This window comes from Pristiophorus japonicus, chromosome 6, assembly GCF_044704955.1.
Source record: "Pristiophorus japonicus isolate sPriJap1 chromosome 6, sPriJap1.hap1, whole genome shotgun sequence".
NCBI lineage: Eukaryota > Metazoa > Chordata > Chondrichthyes > Pristiophoridae > Pristiophorus > Pristiophorus japonicus.
Window position 1 is genome coordinate 116,475,461 of NC_091982.1, and position 21,807 is coordinate 116,497,267.

Consider the following 21,807-nt stretch of genomic DNA (forward strand, 5'->3'; position numbering starts at 1 on the left):
ACTACTTGCCCACAGTGTGATTGGAACTACTTGCCCACAGTGTGATTGGAACTACTTGCCCACAGTGTGATTGGAACTACTTGCCCACAGTGTGATCGGAACTACTTGCCCACAGTGTGATCGGAACTATTTGCCCACAGTGTGATTGGAACTACTTGCCCACAGTGTGATTGGAACTACTTGCCCACAGTGTGATTGGAACTATTTGCCCACAGTGTGATCGGAACTACTTGCCCACAGTGTGATTGGAACTACTTGCCCACAGTGTGATCGGAACCACTTGCCCACAGTGTGATCGGAACCACTTGCCCACAGTGTGATCGGAAGTATTTGCCCACAGTGTGATTGGAACCACTTGCCCACAGTGTGATCGGAACTACTTGCCCACAGTGTGATCGGAACTACTTGCCCACAGTGTGATTGGAACTACTTGCCCACGGTGTGATTGGAACTACTTGCCCACAGTGTGATTGGAACTACTTGCCCACAGTGTGATTGGAACTACTTGCCCACAGTGTGATTGGAACTACTTGCCCACAGTGTGATCGGAACTACTTGCCCACAGTGTGATTGGAACTACTTGCCCACGGTGTGATTGGAACTACTTGCCCACGGTGTGATTGGAACTATTTGCCCACAGTGTGATTGGAACTACTTGCCCACAGTGTGATTGGAACTACTTGCCCACAGTGTGATCGGAACTACTTGCCCACAGTGTGATCGGAACTACTTGCCCACAGTGTGATCGGAACCACTTGCCCACAGTGTGATCGGAACCACTTGCCCACAGTGTGATTGGAACTACTTGCCCACAGTGTGATTGGAACTACTTGCCCACAGTGTGATCGGAACTACTTGCCCACAGTGTGATCGGAACTACTTGCCCACAGTGTGATCGGAACTACTTGCCCACAGTGTGATCGGAACCACTTGCCCACAGTGTGATCGGAACCTCTTGCCCACAGTGTGATCGGAACTACTTGCCCACAGTTTGATTGGAACTACTTGCCCACAGTGTGATCGGAACTAATTGCCCACAGTGTGATTGGAACTATTTGCCCACAGTGTGATTGGAACTATTTGCCCACAGTGTGATCGGAACTATTTGCCCACAGTGTGATCGGAACTACTTGCCCACAGTGTGATTGGAACTACTTGCCCACAGTGTGATTGGAACTACTTGCCCACAGTGTGATTGGAACTACTTGCCCACAGTGTGATTGGAACTACTTGCCCACAGTGTGATCGGAACTACTTGCCCACAGTGTGATTGGAACTATTTGCCCACAGTGTGATTGGAACTACTTGCCCACAGTGTGATCGGAACTATTTGCCCACAGTGTGATTGGAACTACTTGCCCACAGTGTGATCGGAACTACTTGCCCACAGTGTGATTGGAACTACTTGCCCACAGTGTGATCGGAACTACTTGCCCACAGTGTGATCGGAACTACTTGCCCACAGTGTGATTGGAACTACTTGCCCACAGTGTGATTGGAACTACTTGCCCACAGTGTGATTGGAACTACTTGCCCACAGTGTGATTGGAACTACTTGCCCACAGTGTGATTGGAACTACTTGCCCACAGTGTGATTGGAACTACTTGCCCACAGTGTGATCGGAACCACTTGCCAACAGTGTGATCGGAATCACTTGCCCACAGTGTGATCGGAAGTATTTGTCCACAGTTTGATAGGAACTACTTGCCCACAGTGTGATCGGAAGTATTTGTCCACAGTTTGATAGGAACTATTTGCCCACAGTGTGATTGGAACTACTTGCCCACAGTGTGATCGGAACTATTTGCCCACAGTGTGATTGGAACTACTTGCCCACAGTGTGATCGGAACTACTTGCCCACAGTGTGATTGGAACTACTTGCCCACAGTGTGATCGGAACTATTTGCCCACAGTGTGATTGGAACTACTTGCCCACAGTGTGATCGGAACTACTTGCCCACAGTGTGATTGGAACTACTTGCCCACAGTGTGATTGGAACTACTTGCCCACAGTGTGATTGGAACTACTTGCCCACAGTGTGATTGGAACTACTTGCCCACAGTGTGATTGGAACGACATGCCCACAGTGTGATTGGAACTACTTGCCCACAGTGTGATTGGAACTACTTGCCCACAGTGTGATCGGAACTACTTGCCCACAGTGTGATTGGAACTACTTGCCCACAGTGTGATCGGTACTTGCCCACAGTGTGATTGGAAATACTTGCCCACAGTGTGATCAGAACTACTTGCCCACAGTGTGATTGGAACTACTTGCCCACAGTGTGATTGGAACTACTTGCCCACAGTGTGATCGGAACTACTTGCCCACAGTGTGATTGGAACTACTTGCCCATGGTGTGATTGGAACTACTTGCCCACAGTGTGATTGGAACTATTTGCCCACAGTGTGATTGGAACTACTTGCCCACGGTGTGATTGGAACTACTTGCCCACAGTGTGATCGGAACTACTTGCCCACAGTGTGATCGGAACTACTTGCCCACAGTGTGATCGGAACTACTTGCCCACAGTGTGATCGGAACCACTTGCCCACAGTGTGATTGGAATTACTTGCCCACAGTGTGATTGGAACTACTTGCCCACAGTGTGATTGGAATTACTTGCCCACAGTGTGATTGGAACTACTTGCCCACAGTGTGATTGGAACTACTTGCCCACAGTGTGATTGGAACTACTTGCCCACAGTGTGATCGGAACTATTTGCCCACAGTGTGATTGGAACTACTTGCCCACAGTGTGATTGGAACTACTTGCCCACAGTGTGATCGGAACTACTTGCCCACAGTGTGATTGGAACTATTTGCCCACAGTGTGATCGGAACTACTTGCCCACAGTGTGATTGGAACTACTTGCCCACAGTGTGATTGGAACTACTTGCCCAGAGTGTGATTGGAACTATTTGCCCACAGTCTGATAGGAACTACTTGCCCACAGTCTGATTGGAACTACGTGCCCACAGTCTGATTGGAACTACTTGCCCACAGTCTGATTGGAACTACTTGCCCACAGTGTGATTGGAACTACTTGCCCACAGTGTGATTGGAACTACTTGCCCACAGTGTGATTGGAACTACTTGCCCACAGTGTGATTGGAACTACTTGCCCACAGTGTGATTGGAACTACTTGCCCACAGTGTGATTGGAACTACTTGCTCACAGTGTGATTGGAACAACTTGCCCACAGTGTGATTGGAACTACTTGCCCACAGTGTGATTGGAACTATTTGCCCACAGTTTGATTGAAACTATTTGCCCACAGTTTGATTGAAACTATTTGCCCACAGTGTGATTGGAACTACTTGCCCACAGTGTGATTGGAACTACTTGCCCACAGTGTGATTGGAACTACTTGCCCACAGTTTGATTGGAACTATTTGCCCACAGTTTGATTGGAACTATTTGCCCACAGTGTGATTGGAACTACTTGCCCACAGTGTGATTAGAACTACTTGCCCACAGTGTGATTGGAACTACTTGCCCACAGTGTGATTGGAACTACTTGCCCACAGTGTGATTGGAACTACTTGCCCACAGTGTGATTGAAACTACTTGCCCACAGTGTGATTGGAACTATTTGCCCACAGTTTGATTGGAACTACTTGCCCACAGTGTGATTGGAACTACTTGCCCACAGTGTGATTGGAACTACTTGCCCACAGTGTGATTGGAACTACTTGCCCACAGTGTGATTGGAACTACTTGCCCACAGTTTGATCGGAACTACTTGCCCACAGTGTGATTGGAACTCCTTGCCCACAGTGTGATTGGAACTACTTGCCCACAGTGTGATTGGAACTACATGCCCACAGTGTGATTGGAACTACTTGCCCACAGTGTGATTCGAACTACTTGCCCACAGTGTGATTGGAACTACTTGCCCACAGTGTGATTGGAACTACTTGCCCACAGTGTGATTGGAACTACTTGCCCACAGTGTGATTGGAACTACTTGCCCACAGTGTGATCGGAACTACTTGCCCACAGTGTGATTGGAACTACTTGCCCACAGTGTGATCGGTACTTGCCCACAGTGTGATCGGAACTACTTGCCCACAGTGTGATTGGAACTACTTGCCCACAGTGTGATTGGAACTACTTGCCCACAGTGTGATTGGAACTACTTGCCCACAGTGTGATTGGAACTACTTGCCCACAGTGTGATCGGAACTACTTGCCCACAGTGTGATTGGAACTACTTGCCCACAGTGTGATCGGAACTACTTGCCCACAGTGTGATCGGAACTATTTGCCCACAGTGTGATTGGAACTACTTGCCCACAGTGTGATTGGAACTACTTGCCCACAGTGTGATTGGAACTATTTGCCCACAGTGTGATCGGAACTACTTGCCCACAGTGTGATTGGAACTACTTGCCCACAGTGTGATCGGAACCACTTGCCCACAGTGTGATCGGAACCACTTGCCCACAGTGTGATCGGAAGTATTTGCCCACAGTGTGATTGGAACCACTTGCCCACAGTGTGATCGGAACTACTTGCCCACAGTGTGATCGGAACTACTTGCCCACAGTGTGATTGGAACTACTTGCCCACGGTGTGATTGGAACTACTTGCCCACAGTGTGATTGGAACTACTTGCCCACAGTGTGATTGGAACTACTTGCCCACAGTGTGATTGGAACTACTTGCCCACAGTGTGATCGGAACTACTTGCCCACAGTGTGATTGGAACTACTTGCCCACGGTGTGATTGGAACTACTTGCCCACGGTGTGATTGGAACTATTTGCCCACAGTGTGATTGGAACTACTTGCCCACAGTGTGATTGGAACTACTTGCCCACAGTGTGATCGGAACTACTTGCCCACAGTGTGATCGGAACTACTTGCCCACAGTGTGATCGGAACTACTTGCCCACAGTGTGATCGGAACCACTTGCCCACAGTGTGATCGGAACCACTTGCCCACAGTGTGATTGGAACTACTTGCCCACAGTGTGATAGGAACTACTTGCCCACAGTGTGATCGGAACTACTTGCCCACAGTGTGATCGGAACTACTTGCCCACAGTGTGATCGGAACTACTTGCCCACAGTGTGATCGGAACCACTTGCCCACAGTGTGATCGGAACCACTTGCCCACAGTGTGATCGGAAGTATTTGCCCACAGTTTGATTGGAACTACTTGCCCACAGTGTGATTGGAACTACTTGCCCACAGTGTGATCGGAACTATTTGCCCACAGTGTGATTGGAACTACTTGCCCACAGTGTGATCGGAACTATTTGCCCACAGTGTGATCGGAACTACTTGCCCACAGTGTGATTGGAACTACTTGCCCACAGTGTGATTGGAACTACTTGCCCACAGTGTGATCGGAACTACTTGCCCACAGTGTGATTGGAACTACTTGCCCACAGTGTGATTGGAACTACTTGCCCACAGTGTGATTGGAACTACTTGCCCACAGTGTGATCGGAACCACTTGCCCACAGTGTGATCGGAACTACTTGCCCACAGTTTGATTGGAACTAGTTGCCCACAGAGTGATCGGAACTATTTGCCCACCGTCTGATTGGAACTATTTGCCCACAGTGTGATCGGAACAACTTGCCCACAGTTTGATTGGAACTATTTGCCCACAGTGTGATCGGAACTACTTGCCCACAGTGTGATTGGAACTATTTGCCCACAGTGTGATCGGAACTACTTGCCTACAGTGTGATTGGAACTACTTGCCCACAGTGTGATCGGAACTACTTGCCCACAGTGTGATCGGAACTACTTGCCCACAGTGTGATCGGAACCACTTGCCCACAGTGTGATTGGAACCACTTGCCCACAGTGTGATTGGAACTACTTGCCCACAGTGTGATTGGAACTACTTGCCCACAGTGTGATTGGAACTACTTGCCCACAGTGTGATTGGAACTACTTGCCCACAGTGTGATTGGAACTACTTGCCCACAGTGTGATCGGAACTACTTGCCCACAGTGTGATTGGAACTACTTGCCCACAGTGTGATCGGAACTACTTGCCCACAGTGTGATCGGAACTACTTGCCCACAGTGTGATCGGAACTACTTGCCCACAGTGTGATCGGAACTATTTGCCCACAGTATGATTGGAACTACTTGCCCACAGTGTGATTGGAACTACTTGCCCACAGTGTGATCGGAACTATTTGCCCACAGTCTGATAGGAACTACTTGCCCACAGTCTGATTGGAACTACTTGCCCACAGTGTGATTGGAACTACTTGCCCACAGTGTGATTGGAACTACTTGCCCACAGTGTGATTGGAACTACTTGCCCACAGTGTGATTGGAACTACTTGCCCACAGTGTGATTGGAACTACTTGCCCACAGTGTGATTGGAACTACTTGCCCACAGTGTGATTGGAACTACTTGCCCACAGTGTGATTGGAACTGCTTGCCCACAGTGTGATTGGAACTACTTGCCCACAGTTTGATTGAAACTATTTGCCCACAGTGTGATTGGAACTACTTGCCCACAGTGTGATTGGAACTACTTGCCCACAGTGTGATTGGAACTACTTGCCCACAGTGTGATTGGAACTACTTGCCCACAGTGTGATTGGAACTACTTGCCCACAGTGTGATTGGAACTACTTGCCCACAGTGTGATTGAAACTACTTGCCCACAGTGTGATTGGAACTACTTGCCCACAGTGTGATTGCAACTACTTGCTCACAGTGTGATTGGAACTACTTGCCCACAGTGTGATTGGAACTACTTGCCCACAGTGTGATTGGAACTATTTGCCCACAGTGTGATTGAAACTATTTGCCCACAGTTTGATTGAAACTATTTGCCCACAGTGTGATTGGAACTACTTGCCCACAGTGTGATTGGAACTACTTGCCCACAGTGTGATTGGAACTACTTGCCCACAGTGTGATTGGAACTATTTGCCCACAGTGTGATTGGAACTATTTGCCCACAGTGTGATTGGAACTACTTGCCCACAGTGTGATTGGAACTACTTGCCCACAGTGTGATTGGAACTACTTGCCCACAGTGTGATTGGAACTACTTGCCCACAGTGTGATTGGAACTACTTGCCCACAGTTTGATTGAAACTACTTGCCCACAGTGTGATTGGAACTACTTGCCCACAGTTTGATTGGAACTACTTGCCCACAGTGTGATTCGAACTACTTGCCCACAGTGTGATCGGAACTACTTGCCCACAGTGTGATCAGAACTACTTGCCCACAGTGTGATCGGAACTACTTGCCCACAGTGTGATCGGAACTACTTGCCCACAGTGTGATCGGAACTACTTGCCCACAGTGTGATTGGAACTACTTGCCCACAGTGTGATTGGAACTACTTGCCCACAGTGTGATTGGAACTACTTGCCCACAGTGTGATTGGAACTACTTGCCCACAGTGTGATTGGAACTACTTGCCCACAGTGTGATTGGAACTACTTGCCCACAGTGTGATTGGAACTACTTGCCCACAGTGTGATCGGAACTACTTGCCCACAGTGTGATCGGAACTACTTGCCCACAGTGTGATTGGAACTACTTGCCCACAGTGTGATCGGTACTTGCCCACAGTGTGATCGGAACTACTTGCCCACAGTGTGATTGGAACTACTTGCCCACAGTGTGATTGGAACTACTTGCCCACAGTGTGATTGGAACTACTTGCCCACAGTGTGATTGGAACTACTTGCCCACAGTGTGATCGGAACTACTTGCCCACAGTGTGATTGGAACTACTTGCCCACAGTGTGATTCGAACTACTTGCCCACAGTGTGATCGGAACTACTTGCCCACAGTGTGATTGGAACTATTTGCCCACAGTGTGATTGAAACTATTTGCCCACAGTTTGATTGAAACTATTTGCCCACAGTGTGATTGGAACTACTTGCCCACAGTGTGATTGGAACTACTTGCCCACAGTGTGATTGGAACTACTTGCCCACAGTGTGATTGGAACTATTTGCCCACAGTTTGATTGGAACTATTTGCCCACAGTGTGATTGGAACTACTTGCCCACAGTGTGATTGGAAATACTAGCCCACAGTGTGATTGGAACTACTTGCCCACAGTGTGATTGGAACTACTTGCCCACAGTGTGATTGGAACTACTTGCCCACAGTTTGATTGAAACTACTTGCCCACAGTGTGATTGGAACTACTTGCCCACAGTTTGATTGGAACTACTTGCCCACAGTGTGATTCGAACTACCTGCCCACAGTGTGATCGGAACTACTTGCCCACAGTGTGATCGGAACTATTTGCCCACAGTGTGATTGGAACTACTTGCCCACAGTGTGATCGGAACTATTTGCCCACAGTGTGATCGGAACTACTTGCCCACAGTGTGATCGGAACTACTTGCCCACAGTGTGATCGGAACTACTTGCCCACAGTATGATTGGAACTACTTGCCCACAGTGTGATTGGAACTACTTGCCCACAGTGTGATTGGAACTACTTGCCCACAGTGTGATTGGAACTACTTGCCCACAGTGTGATTGGAACTACTTGCCCACAGTGTGATTGGAACTACTTGCCCACAGTGTGATTGGAACTACTTGCCCACAGTGTGATCGGAACTACTTGCCCACAGTGTGATCGGAACTACTTGCCCACAGTGTGATCGGAACTACTTGCCCACAGTGTGATTGGAACTACTTGCCCACAGTGTGATCGGTACTTGCCCACAGTGTGATCGGAACTACTTGCCCACAGTGTGATTGGAACTACTTGCCCACAGTGTGATTGGAACTACTTGCCCACAGTGTGATTGGAACTACTTGCCCACAGTGTGATTGGAACTACTTGCCCACAGTGTGATCGGAACTACTTGGCCACAGTGTGATTGGAACTACTTGCCCACAGTGTGATTGGAACTACTTGCCCACAGTGTGATCGGAACTATTTGCCCACAGTGTGATTGGAACTACTTGCCCACAGTGTGATTGGAACTACTTGCCCACAGTGTGATTGGAACTATTTGCCCACAGTGTGATTGGAACTACTTGCCCACAGTGTGATCGGAACTACTTGCCCACAGTGTGATCGGAACCACTTGCCCACAGTGTGATCGGAACCACTTGCCCACAGTGTGATCGGAAGTATTTGTCCACAGTTTGATTGGAACTACTTGCCCACAGTGTGATTGGAACTACTTGCCCACAGTGTGATCGGAACTATTTGCCCACAGTGTGATTGGAACTACTTGCCCACAGTGTGATCGGAACTATTTGCCCACAGTGTGATTGGAACTACTTGCCCACAGTGTGATCGGAACTACTTGCCCACAGTGTGATTGGAACTACTTGCCCACAGTGTGATTGGAACTACTTGCCCACAGTGTGATTGGAACTACTTGCCCACAGTGTGATTGGAACTACTTGCCCACAGTGTGATTGGAACTACTTGCCCACAGTGTGATTGGAACTACTTGCCCACAGTGTGATTGGAACTACTTGCCCACAGTGTGATTGGAACTACTTGCCCACAGTGTGATTGGAACTACTTGCCCACAGTTTGATTGAAACTATTTGCCCACAGTGTGATTGGAACTACTTGCCCACAGTGTGATTGGAACTACTTGCCCACAGTGTGATTGGAACTACTTGCCCACAGTGTGATTGGAACTACTTGCCCACAGTGTGATTGGAACTACTTGCCCACAGTGTGATTGGAACTACTTGCCCACAGTTTGATTGGAACTACTTGCTCACAGTGTGATTGGAACTACTTGCCCACAGTGTGATTGGAACTACTTGCCCACAGTGTGATTGGAACTATTTGCCCACAGTGTGATTGAAACTATTTGCCCACAGTTTGATTGAAACTATTTGCCCACAGTGTGATTGGAACTACTTGCCCACAGTGTGATTGGAACTACTTGCCCACAGTGTGATTGGAACTACTTGCCCACAGTGTGATTGGAACTATTTGACCACAGTTTGATTGGAACTATTTGCCCACAGTGTGATTGGAACTACTTGCCCACAGTGTGATTGGAACTACTTGCCCACAGTGTGATTGGAACTACTTGCCCACAGTGTGATTGGAACTACTTGCCCACAGTGTGATTGGAACTACTTGCCCACAGTGTGATTGGAACTACTTGCCCACAGTGTGATTGGAACTACTTGCCCACAGTGTGATTGGAACTACTTGCCCACAGTGTGATTGGAACTACTTGCCCACAGTGTGATTGGAACTACTTGCCCACAGTGTGATTGGAACTACTTGCCCACAGTGTGATTGGAACTACTTGCCCACAGTGTGATCGGAACTACTTGCCCACAGTGTGATTGGAACTACTTGCCCACATTGTGATCGGTACTTGCCCACAGTGTGATCGGAACTACTTGCCCACAGTGTGATTGGAACTACTTGCCCACAGTGTGATTGGAACTACTTGCCCACAGTGTGATTGGAACTACTTGCCCACAGTGTGATTGGAACTACTTGCCCACAGTGTGATCGGAACTACTTGCCCACAGTGTGATGGGAACTACTTGCCCACAGTGTGATTGGAACTACTTGCCCACAGTGTGATCGGAACTACTTGCCCACAGTGTGATCGGAACTACTTGCCCACAGTGTGATTGGAACTACTTGCCCACAGTGTGATCGGAACTACTTGCCCACAGTGTGATTGGAACTATTTGCCCACAGTGTGATTGAAACTATTTGCCCACAGTTTGATTGAAACTATTTGCCCACAGTGTGATTGGAACTACTTGCCCACAGTGTGATTGGAACTACTTGCCCACAGTGTGATTGGAACTACTTGCCCACAGTGTGATTGCAACTATTTGCCCACAGTTTGATTGGAACTATTTGCCCACAGTGTGATTGGAACTACTTGCCCACAGTGTGATTGGAACTACTTGCCCACAGTGTGATTGGAACTACTTGCCCACAGTGTGATCGGAACTACTTGCCCACAGTGTGATCGGAACTACTTGCCCACAGTGTGATCGGAACTACTTGCCCACAGTGTGATTGGAACTACTTGCCCACAGTGTGATTGGAACTACTTGCCCACAGTGTGATTGGAACTACTTGCCCACAGTGTGATTGGAACTACTTGCCCACAGTGTGATTGGAACTACTTGCCCACAGTGTGATTGGAACTACTTGCCCACAGTGTGATTGGAACTACTTGCCCACAGTGTGATTGGAACTACTTGCCCACAGTGTGATCGGAACTACTTGCCCACAGTGTGATCGGAACTACTTGCCCACAGTGTGATTGGAACTACTTGCCCACAGTGTGATCGGTACTTGCCCACAGTGTGATCGGAACTACTTGCCCACAGTGTGATTGGAACTACTTGCCCACAGTGTGATTGGAACTACTTGCCCACAGTGTGATTGGAACTACTTGCCCACAGTGTGATTGGAACTACTTGCCCACAGTATGATCGGAACTACTTGCCCACAGTGTGATTGGAACTACTTGCCCACAGTGTGATTGGAACTACTTGCCCACAGTGTGATCGGAACTATTTGCCCACAGTTTGATTGGAACTACTTGCCCACAGTGTGATTGGAACTACTTGCCCACAGTGTGATTGGAACTATTTGCCCACAGTGTGATTGGAACTACTTGCCCACAGTGTGATTGGAACTACTTGCCCACAGTGTGATCGGAACCACTTGCCCACAGTGTGATCGGAACCACTTGCCCACAGTGTGATCGGAAGTATTTGTCCACAGTTTGATTGGAACTACTTGCCCACAGTGTGATTGGAACTACTTGCCCACAGTGTGATCGGAATTATTTGCCCACAGTGTGATTGGAACTACTTGCCCACAGTGTGATCGGAACTATTTGCCCACAGTGTGATTGGAACTACTTGCCCACAGTGTGATCGGAACTACTTGCCCACAGTGTGATTGGAACTACTTGCCCACAGTGTGATTGGAACTACTTGCCCACAGTGTGATTGGAACGACTTGCCCACAGTGTGATTGGAACTACTTGCCCACAGTGTGATTGGAACTACTTGCCCACAGTGTGATTGGAACTACTTGCCCACAGTGTGATTGGAACTACTTGCCCACAGTGTGATCGGAACGACTTGCCCACAGTGTGATTGGAACTACTTGCCCACAGTGTGATCGGTACTTGCCCATAGTGTGATTGGAACTACTTGCCCACAGTGTGATCAGAACTACTTGCCCACAGTGTGATTGGAACTACTTGCCCACAGTGTGATCGGAACTACTTGCCCACAGTGTGATCGGAACTACTTGCCCACAGTGTGATCGGAACCACTTGCCCACAGTGTGATCGGAACCACTTGCCCACAGTGTGATCGGAAGTATTTGCCCACAGTTTGATTGGAACTACTTGCCCACAGTGTGATTGGAACTACTTGCCCACAGTGTGATTGGAACTACTTGCCCACAGTGTGATCGGAACTATTTGCCCACAGTGTGATTGGAACTACTTGCCCACAGTGTGATCGGAACTATTTGCCCACAGTGTGATTGGAACTACTTGCCCACAGTGTGATCGGAACTACTTGCCCACAGTGTGATTGGAACTACTTGCCCACAGTGTGATTGGAACTACTTGCCCACAGTGTGATTGGAACTACTTGCCCACAGTGTGATCGGAACCACTTGGCCTCAGTTTGATCGGAACTACTTGCCCACAGTTTGATTGGAACTAGTTGCCCACAGTGTGATCGGAACTATTTGCCCACAGTCTGATTGGAACTATTTGCCCACAGTGTGATCGGAACAACTTGGCCACAGTTTGATTGGAACTATTTGCCCACAGTGTGATCGGAACTATTTGCCCACAGTGTGATTGGAACTACTTGCCCACAGTGTGATTGGAACTATTTGCCCACAGTATGATCGGAACTACTTGCCCACAGTGTGATCGGAACTACTTGCCCACAGTGTGATTGGAACTACTTGCCCACAGTGTGATCGGAACTACTTGCCCACAGTGTGATTGGAACTATTTGCCCACAGTGTGATTGGAACTACTTGCCCACAGTGTGATTGGAACTACTTGCCCACAGTGTGATCGGAACTACTTGCCCACAGTGTGATTGGAACCACTTTCCCACAGTGTGATCGGAACTACTTGCCCACAGTGTGATCGAAACCACTTGCCCACAGTTTGATTGGAACTACTTGCCCACAGTTTGATTGGAACTACTTGCCCACAGTGTGATCGGAACTACTTGCCCACAGTGTGATCGGAACCACTTGCCCACAGTGTGATCGGAACTACTTGCCCACAGTGTGATTGGAGCTATTTGCTCGCAAGGCGGCGAAATCCCATCACGGACTGGTTGGGCTGAATAGCCTTTTGCTGTGTTGTAACATCTATGTATTTCTGACATTGTCAGATTGTTTGTTTGATCTTATCTGTTAAACCTGAGATAGTGAAATATTTACAGAACAGGCTCTATGTGTAGTTTATGTAATTCACTGGAAGTATATTGGGTGTTGGGTCCAAGCGAGTGGAACTAGTTGGCCTGGCCCTGTGGGGTTTGCAAAGTGCCAAATTCACCCACTGTTGCTGTCCTGTAGCAGAAGATATCAGAAGGTCAGAGAAATAGAGAAACAAACAACAATATGAGGATCACAGATACAAAATCAGATATAGAGCAGACATTCGGGTGAGCAATGAAATGGGAAATCCACTAGTTATATATTAAAAGTGACAGGTGGTTTATAACAGAGTGTGCAGTACCAGTTATGCCTGTAAATGGTGCTGTGGTAGGTAATTAGAATGATAACCAGGTAAAGTTGCATCAAAACATAGTCTACCTATCCAACTAGGCTATTCAAATATCCTGGACACTGGGTGGTGCTGCAGTATGTGTCTGAGAAGTAAACAATCTGCTCGGGTATTTCCCTCCCATCACCATTCTCCTCCATTACACTTTCCTAAATGCTGCTCTCACAGAACATGTTTGGGGATTCTTACCTGACACACAAACATGACGCAGAACTCACTGTGTTATTCATGAGGTGGTGTGAGAGGATCTGAATACCTCAACACACAGCACAACCTACCCCACACTGTGCAGCAAAATCACCACAGTGTCAATGGAGCATCGGTGAGGTGGTTTGTGGAATATGAGTCATTTCTCCTGGTCTTCTGCCCTGTTGTGGCAGTGATGTGCCTCCCGTTGTGATCCAGGAATCTACCATGCGCGTGCTCGCCCATGCTGCTGGGAACTCATTATAGAACGGGTACCACGAGCTGAATGTGCAGATTGCATGTGACCAAATATGAAGAATCCTTCACATGAATGGCAGATTTACTAGATGTTTCTATGATGCTCAGGAATTCTGTCCTCTTTGAGCTCTTCAAGGAAGTCTGTCAAGTCAGCAGATGGTTCATTGGTGACAGCACATTCCCTTGCTGCCATCAGTAATGACCTCCCTGAGTTTCCAGTACAGCAGCTGGGCAGTCCGGCTGCAACGCACATAGACCAGGAAACGCTCTGTAATATGTTCCCATATATTCCTCCCCCACATTCAAAAAGTTATAAAGCCTCCAAACCAATTCCCATCCCAGAAAACCACATGACATTATACTTCTCTGGCCCCACATGACTATGAAATTCTCCATTAATAACAGAGCAAGAAATAAGTGCACATTCTCATTCAATAAAAGGAATTCCAAAGTGACAATACTCCATTCTTCCTGGGCAGCCTGATGTTGCCTCCTGTGTGCCACTGACCTGGTGCTTTGAGGGACAGGACAGATTTCTGCTCTTATATATAATATATCTTATATATACAGGAGCCTCATGTAGAACATGATAATGGGGCTAAAGGAGGATAAATCCCTTGGACCTGATAGCTTGCATCCTAGGATCTTAAGAGTAGTAACGACAGGGATTGTGGATGCATTGGTTGTAATTTACCAAAATTCCCTGGATTCTGGGGAGGTCCCACCAGATTGGAAAACTGCAAATGTAACAGCCCTATTTAAAAAAGGAGGCAGTCAAAAAGCAGGAAACTTTTGACCAATTAGCCTAATATCTGTGATTGAGAAGATGTTGGAGTCCATTATTAAAGAAACAGTAGCAGGACATTTGGAAAAGCAAAATTCAGTCAGGCAGAGTCAGCATGGATTTATGAAGGGGAAGTCATGTTTGACAAATTTGCTAGAATTCTTTGAGGATGTAACGAACAGGGTGGACAAAGGGGAACCAGTGGATGTGGTGTATTTGAACTTCCCGAAGGCATTTGAAAAGGTGCCACACAAAAGGTTACTGCACAAGATAAAAGTTCACGGGGTTGGGGGTAATATATTAGCATGGATAGAGGATTGGCTAACGAACAGAAAACAGAGAGTAGGGATAAATGGTTCATTCTCAGGCTGGCAATCAGTAACTAGTGGGGTGCCGCAGGGATCAGTACTGGGATCCCAACTATTTGCAATCTATATTAACGACTTGGAGGAAGGGACTGAGTGTAACGTAGCCAAGTTTGCCGACGATACAAAGATGGGAGGAAAAGCAATGTGTGAGGAGAACACAAAAAAATCTGCAAAAGGACATAGACAGGCTAAGTGAGTGGGCAAAAATTTGGCAGATGGAGTATAATGTTGGAAAGTGTGAGGTCATGCACTTTGACAGGAAAAATCAAAGAGCAAGTTATTATTTAAATGGTGAAAGATTGCAAAGTGCTGCAGTACAGCGGGACCTGCGGGTGCTTGTGCATGAAACACAAAAGGTTAGTATATAGGTACAGCAAGTGATCACGAAGGCCAATGGAATCTTGGCCTTTATTGAAAAGGGGATGGAGTATAAAAGCAGGGAAGTCTTGCTACAGTTGTACAGGATATTGGTGAGGCCACACCTGGAATACTGCATGCAGTTTTGGTTTCCCTATTTACGAAAGGATATACTTGCTTTGGAAGCAGTTCAGAGAAGTTTCACAAGGTTGATTCCAGAGATGAGGGGGTTGACTTATGAGGAAAGGTTGAGTAGGTTGGGTCTCTACTCACTGGAATTCTTATCCAATGTATAAGATTATGAGGGGGCTTGACAAGGTGGATGCAGAGAGAATATTTCCACTGATAGGGGAGACGAGAACTAGCGGGCATAATCTTAGAATAAGGGGCCGCCCATTTAAAACTGGGATGAGGAGAAATTTCTTGTCTTAGCGTTGTGGATCTGTGGAATTCACTGCCTCAGAGAGCTGTGGAAGCTGGGACATTAAATAAGTTTAAGATAAAAATAGACAGTTTCTTGAACGATAACGGAGTAAGGGGTTATGGAGAGCGGGAAGGGAAGTGGACCTGAGTCCATGATTGGATCAGCCATAATAGTATTAAATGGCGGAGCAGGCTCGAGGGGCCACATGGCCTACTCCTGCTCCTATTTCTTATGTTCTTATAACATCTCCAGCCATCCCCATTTTACCGGGTCCTGGATCTGTGTCCCCACTGATCAAGGCGAGGCGGCTGGTCGAATGCCAATTATCAGAACCTGAATGACATGAGAGACAACAGCCTGTGTTCCCCATGTCTGAAAGCCAGTACGCAGTTTTGTCTAATCAGCCCACTACTGCCACAAAGGTGACAGTCTGTGCTTCCTTGGACCGACTGGTCTCTGGCTGCTTCTGAGGTGGGACAGTCAACAGATTGAAGTGGAGCTGCAGATGCTCCATTGATGCTGTAATGTAGAGAAAGCCTCCCTGATATGGCCACAAATGAGGGCTGTAATCTTGAGAGTCAGTGGCTCCATATTCTGAGAGACTGAGATCAATGCCTCCATTGTCCTACTTTCAGGTGATTACCCATGAGTTCTTGGTCTCCTGACTCTGAAGTTGTGGGAAACTTTCTCTTTTGCCTTGACTGAGAAGGTCGTGCATCGTCACCCACTCACCACACGTCCGTCTCATTCATGCTCTGTAAATCACCTGGTGCAATAACTTCACTTGCACTATGTAATTCCCCCGGGTGAAAGTGTCTGAGCTGGTGTGAGGGGTCATAAAAGGAGGTGAGGTGGGGGAGAGATTGAAGGTTCTTTGGGCTTCTCACAGGAGAACGTCAGATCTAATAATACAGCGCAAGGAACCATTAATGGGGGTGGGGGGGAGGCCCTTGGGAAATCGCCCAAGTTCCATCTGTCCAGCTCACTCCTGTCTCCAAATTTGCGGATGACACTAAGTTGGGTGGCAGTGTGAGCTGCAAGGAGGATTCTATGAGGCTGCAGAGCGACTTGGATAGGTTAGGTGAGTGGGCAAATGCATGGCAGATGAAGTATAATGTGGATAAATGTGAGGTTATCCACTTTGGTGGTAAAAACAGAGAGACAGACTATTATCTGAATGGTGACAGATTAGGAAAAGGAGAGGTGCAACGAGACCTGGGTGTCATGGTACATCAGTCATTGAAGGTTGGCATGCAGGTACAGCAGGCGGTTAAGAAAGCAAATGGCATGTTGGCCTTCATAGCGAGGGGATTTGAGTACAAGGGCAGGGAGGTGTTGCTACAATTGTACAGGGCCTTGGTGAGGCCACACCTGGAGTATTGTGTACAGTTTTGGTCTCCTAACCTGAGGAAGGACATTCTTGCTATTGAGGGAGTGCAGCGAAGGTTCACCAGACTGATTCCCGGGATGGCGGGACTGACCTATCAAGAAAGACTGGATCAACTGGGCTTGTATTCACTGGAGTTCAGAAGAATGAGAGGGGACCTCATAGAAACGTTTAAAATTCTGACGGGGTTAGACAGGTTAGATGCAGGAAGAATGTTCCCAATGTTGGGGAAGTCCAGAACCAGGGGACACAGTCTAAGGATAAGGGGGAAGCCATTTAGGACTGAGATGAGGAGGAATTTCTTCACCCAGAGAGTGGTGAACCTGTGGAATTCTCTACCACAGAAAGTTGTTGAGGCCAATTCACTAAATATATTCAAAAAGGAGTTAGATGAAGTCCTTACTACTAGGGGAATCAAGGGGTATGGTGAGAAAGCAGGAATGGGGTACTGAAGTTGCATGTTCAGCCATGAACTCATTGAATGGCGGTGCAGGCTAGAAGGGCCGAATGGCCTACTCCTGCACCTATTTTCTATGTTTCTATGCCTACCTGTGCTCTGAATAAGGATTGTACATCAGCTGGGGACATCAAACAGATAATGCCTGAAAATAAGGGGGAAGTAATTCGGCTCTGTAGCACCCATTTTTAAATGCGCTACACAGCCTCCTAATGCTCGAAAATGGGGTCCGAGATGTGCGCTTACACTTCCAATAGGAATTGCACTGGACACCATCTTGGTAAAGGGGTTTCTGTGTGTAGAATCAGCAGCATGCAGAGCGGGCAGATTATGACATCAATCAGTATGCAACATTTCGAATGCCACGCTCCAGCCTATTTCAGGAGCAATATCAGTAAACTCAACCAGACCTCCACATTCACCATCAGTCCCGCACTCCTTACCTTTCCTCTATCACTGACCAGCAGAAAATACACATTCCAATCCAAATTATAAATTCAATTTTGACATAGTACTTACAAAAATAAACTAATCGCCCTTGTGCATTCCTTTAGTGCCTGCCATCTGTGTGCATTTGACTCTCTTAGTGCTCCTACGAGGTGCTTCTCCAGTAGCTGCAGCATGGGTGCTGGAAGGCTGTTGACCTACAATTGAGGAGACTGCAGATACAGAAAGGTTACCTCAGCAGCTGGTAGAGTGGGAGGGGTGGGAGCAGGAATGTTGTCACCCTGATCAAGTTCAGCAGGTTCGTGCTGCTTGGAGCTATTGCCAATCTTCCGGGACGGTGCATCAGCAATCCTACTGATCTGTTGAAGAACGGATTGATGGCCCACTGTGATGCCTTGGAGGTCCCTTTGAACACCCGCTGTATTCAGATCCATGCAATCTGAGCTTCCACAGCAGCACTCAGACCTTTGGAAGCTGTTTTTGCTGCAATGGAAACTGTAACATCAGCCATCAGACACTGCATCATGGTAGATACCACAGGTGTGCTGATGGAGGTGACCACCCTTTCCATGTTCGAAAGAATGGGCTCCAAGCTTTGTGTAAAGCCCTGTGAAAGTTGCTATCAGATTTCTGGCAGGCTTTCCAGTGTATCAAGCATTTGGTTAAGTAACCCATCAGCCTTCATCTGCAGCTGAACAAGTGTGTGCCTTCACCCTCCGACGAGCTGGCACCTGGGCTATCCTTTCCCCACCCCCATCCTGGCTCCTGTGCATTTGTCCCTGGTGTCTCACTACATGCAGATCCCTCCTTTTATTCTATCCTCTAAAATACACATAGTGCCAATGTCTGAGCTGGTGCCTGTGAGTGTAAGATTGAGTGACGGTGTCTTGTCATCTTCACTGTCCTCTTCCTCTTCCTCCTCTGACTGGGCAGGCTTCAGTTCATGGGTACCTGAAATGAAAAAGGGACAAGGGTTGAGTTGTGTTGAGAGGAGATTAGAAAGTAAGAAGTGCGTGCTTACACTATCTGCAGCTTGTGAGTCAGAGGAGACTGAAGGATGAGGGAGAAGTGGGATGAGAGAAGGAGGATTAGCTACGCAGATACTCTCATCATCGATTGCTTACAGTAGCCAATGTCTCGATGTTCCCCATTCCCATGATGGCCAGCACAGTCTCCTCCATGGGGGCGAAAACATGTAGGTGCGCCTGTCCTCCTCCAGTTCATTCCTGCTGCCTGCTGTTATGCGCCACCTTCTCCTGCAAGAAAGGGGAAGGTGTGTCAGTGAGAGTCCTGTAATATGTTTGGGTGATGTGGCTGCCATGGTTGAATAGCTGCTAGTGTGCACAAGTTGTGCATTGTGGGTGTAAGGCTTGCAACAGTGCTAAGTGTGTGAGGTAAAGGTAAAGCATAGGAATTGAAAGGTAAAGTACTGATTGATAGAGATTGTTGCTGGATGGGTGATGGGGATGTAAAGAATTGATCAGTGGATGAGGATCATGGTGCAGTTAATAGAATATGCCATTTATGGTGAACTCCCTCATCTTGAGAACTTGTGTCAGATCGTCAAACTTCTTCCTGCACTGCATCCATGTTCTTGGAGCAACACATCTGGCATTGACCTCTGACATTACTTTTTCCCACTGCCTCCTGAGCATCTGTCAATAGACTCTCCTGCCTCACTGCGGATACAGTGTATCTCCATCTTTCCATGTCTTGCACCAAGACCTCCAGTGCATTGTCTGAAAATCTTGGTTCATACTGTCTTGCATGTTCAGACCTTGCTCAAAGTATCAGAGCCCAGATTGACTTTTCAAAAATCTCCCACCACTTCTTGCAGCCCCAATGCACAACCCCTTTTAAGAGGTGCAGGCTGCCTTTAGATGGTGCTAGCCACTTGTGATATTGGGCCTCCTGCTGACGCGTGCAGGCAATGAATAGCGCAGATAGCACTGGCTGCATGCAGAAATCGTGTAAAAGAGCATGCAGCACTTATTTAGCGTGCTACTTGCAATGCAATGAACAGGCGTGGGTTAATCGTATACTATTGACAACATCACTGAGAGGCTTAGGATGGTTGCTATGAGGAAAAGTCACACTGGTACAATCTCTTCTGTAGACACATTGTTGGGGCAGAGTAGAGGGATCTTTACTCTTTTTTTAAGCACCATTAATTACACCATTTCAATTGTATCTACTGTTTAGGTTACGGTTTGGTTTTCATTGCCTACCCAGAGGCTCTTGCACAGTTGCCTTGGGCACCTTTATGGTCCATTTTATTTTTCTTCATGCTGGTCACTCTGGGACTCGACACTCAGTTTGCAAATATAGGTAAGAGTGACATCACTTAATTTAACCAATCTCTTTCCACTTTTATAAAAGGAAATTATCTAAAGTATTCATTTACAATATAAGGTGAGAAATTACTGTTGGTGATGTAAGTGGATGAATGCTCAATGCATTTGTGTATCAATTCTCTGCTCCCTCTCTTCATGGAGCGTGAACCTGTTTGTTTTAAATGAGTTATCACCTGCAGTAAAGTAAGATTCAGAGGAAGTCACCCCAACATTTGGAAAAGCTGATAGTACAATTGCGGTTTGTATTTTTAACTGAAAATTTACTGCAGGAATTAATTCCATTTTTCCAATTTTAAGCTTATTCATCGAAACAAAAAATCTTACACATTTCAGGACAGAAGGAGGTCATTCAGCCCATCACAGCTGTTCCACCTCTAGCTCTTTACCTGCTTAATCTGCTCTAATCACGTTTCATTACCCTTCCCATGTATCGCTTAATATTATTCCTTTTCGGATATCTATTCAATTTCCTTTTAAATGATAAAAGTCTCGGCATCAACAGTCACTTGTAGCAACGTAGGGACATAGTTACAGGAGTAGGCCATTTAACCCCTCGAACTGCACTCCCTCTAAGACCAATATATCCTTCCTAAGGTATGGTGCCCAGAACTAGTCACAGTACTTCAGGTCTAGCAAGGCTTTGTATAGCTGCAGCATAACTTCTACTCTCTTGCATTCTCGTCCTCTAGATATAAAGTCTAGCATTCCATTAGCCTTTTTAATTATGTTCTGTACCTGTTCAGGATGTTTTAATGATCTATGCACTTGGACCCCCAAGTCTCCTTGGACCTCACTGTTTTTGGCTTTTCACAATTTAGAAAGTACCCTGCTCTATCCTTGTTATTTCCAACGTGGATGACCTCACATTTTCCTACATTGAAATCCATTTGCCACATTTTTGCCCATTCACCTAATCTATCAATATCCCCTTGTAATTTAATGTTTACATCTACACTGCCTATAATGCCGCCTATCTTTGTGTCAATGGCAAATTTGGATATGTGGCTTTCCAT

General features: G+C 47.0%; 1 protein-coding gene across 1 annotated transcript in view; it reads left to right on the forward strand.

Annotated features, from left to right (window-relative positions):
- Positions 1 to 21,807, forward strand: part of LOC139265222 (sodium- and chloride-dependent neutral and basic amino acid transporter B(0+)-like) — a 186,992-nt gene that overhangs the window by 141,316 nt on the left and 23,869 nt on the right. The window contains exon 9 of the mRNA XM_070882148.1: positions 20,643 to 20,768. Coding sequence (XP_070738249.1) covers positions 20,643 to 20,768 — 126 coding nt within the window. The remainder of the gene's footprint in view (positions 1 to 20,642; positions 20,769 to 21,807) is intronic.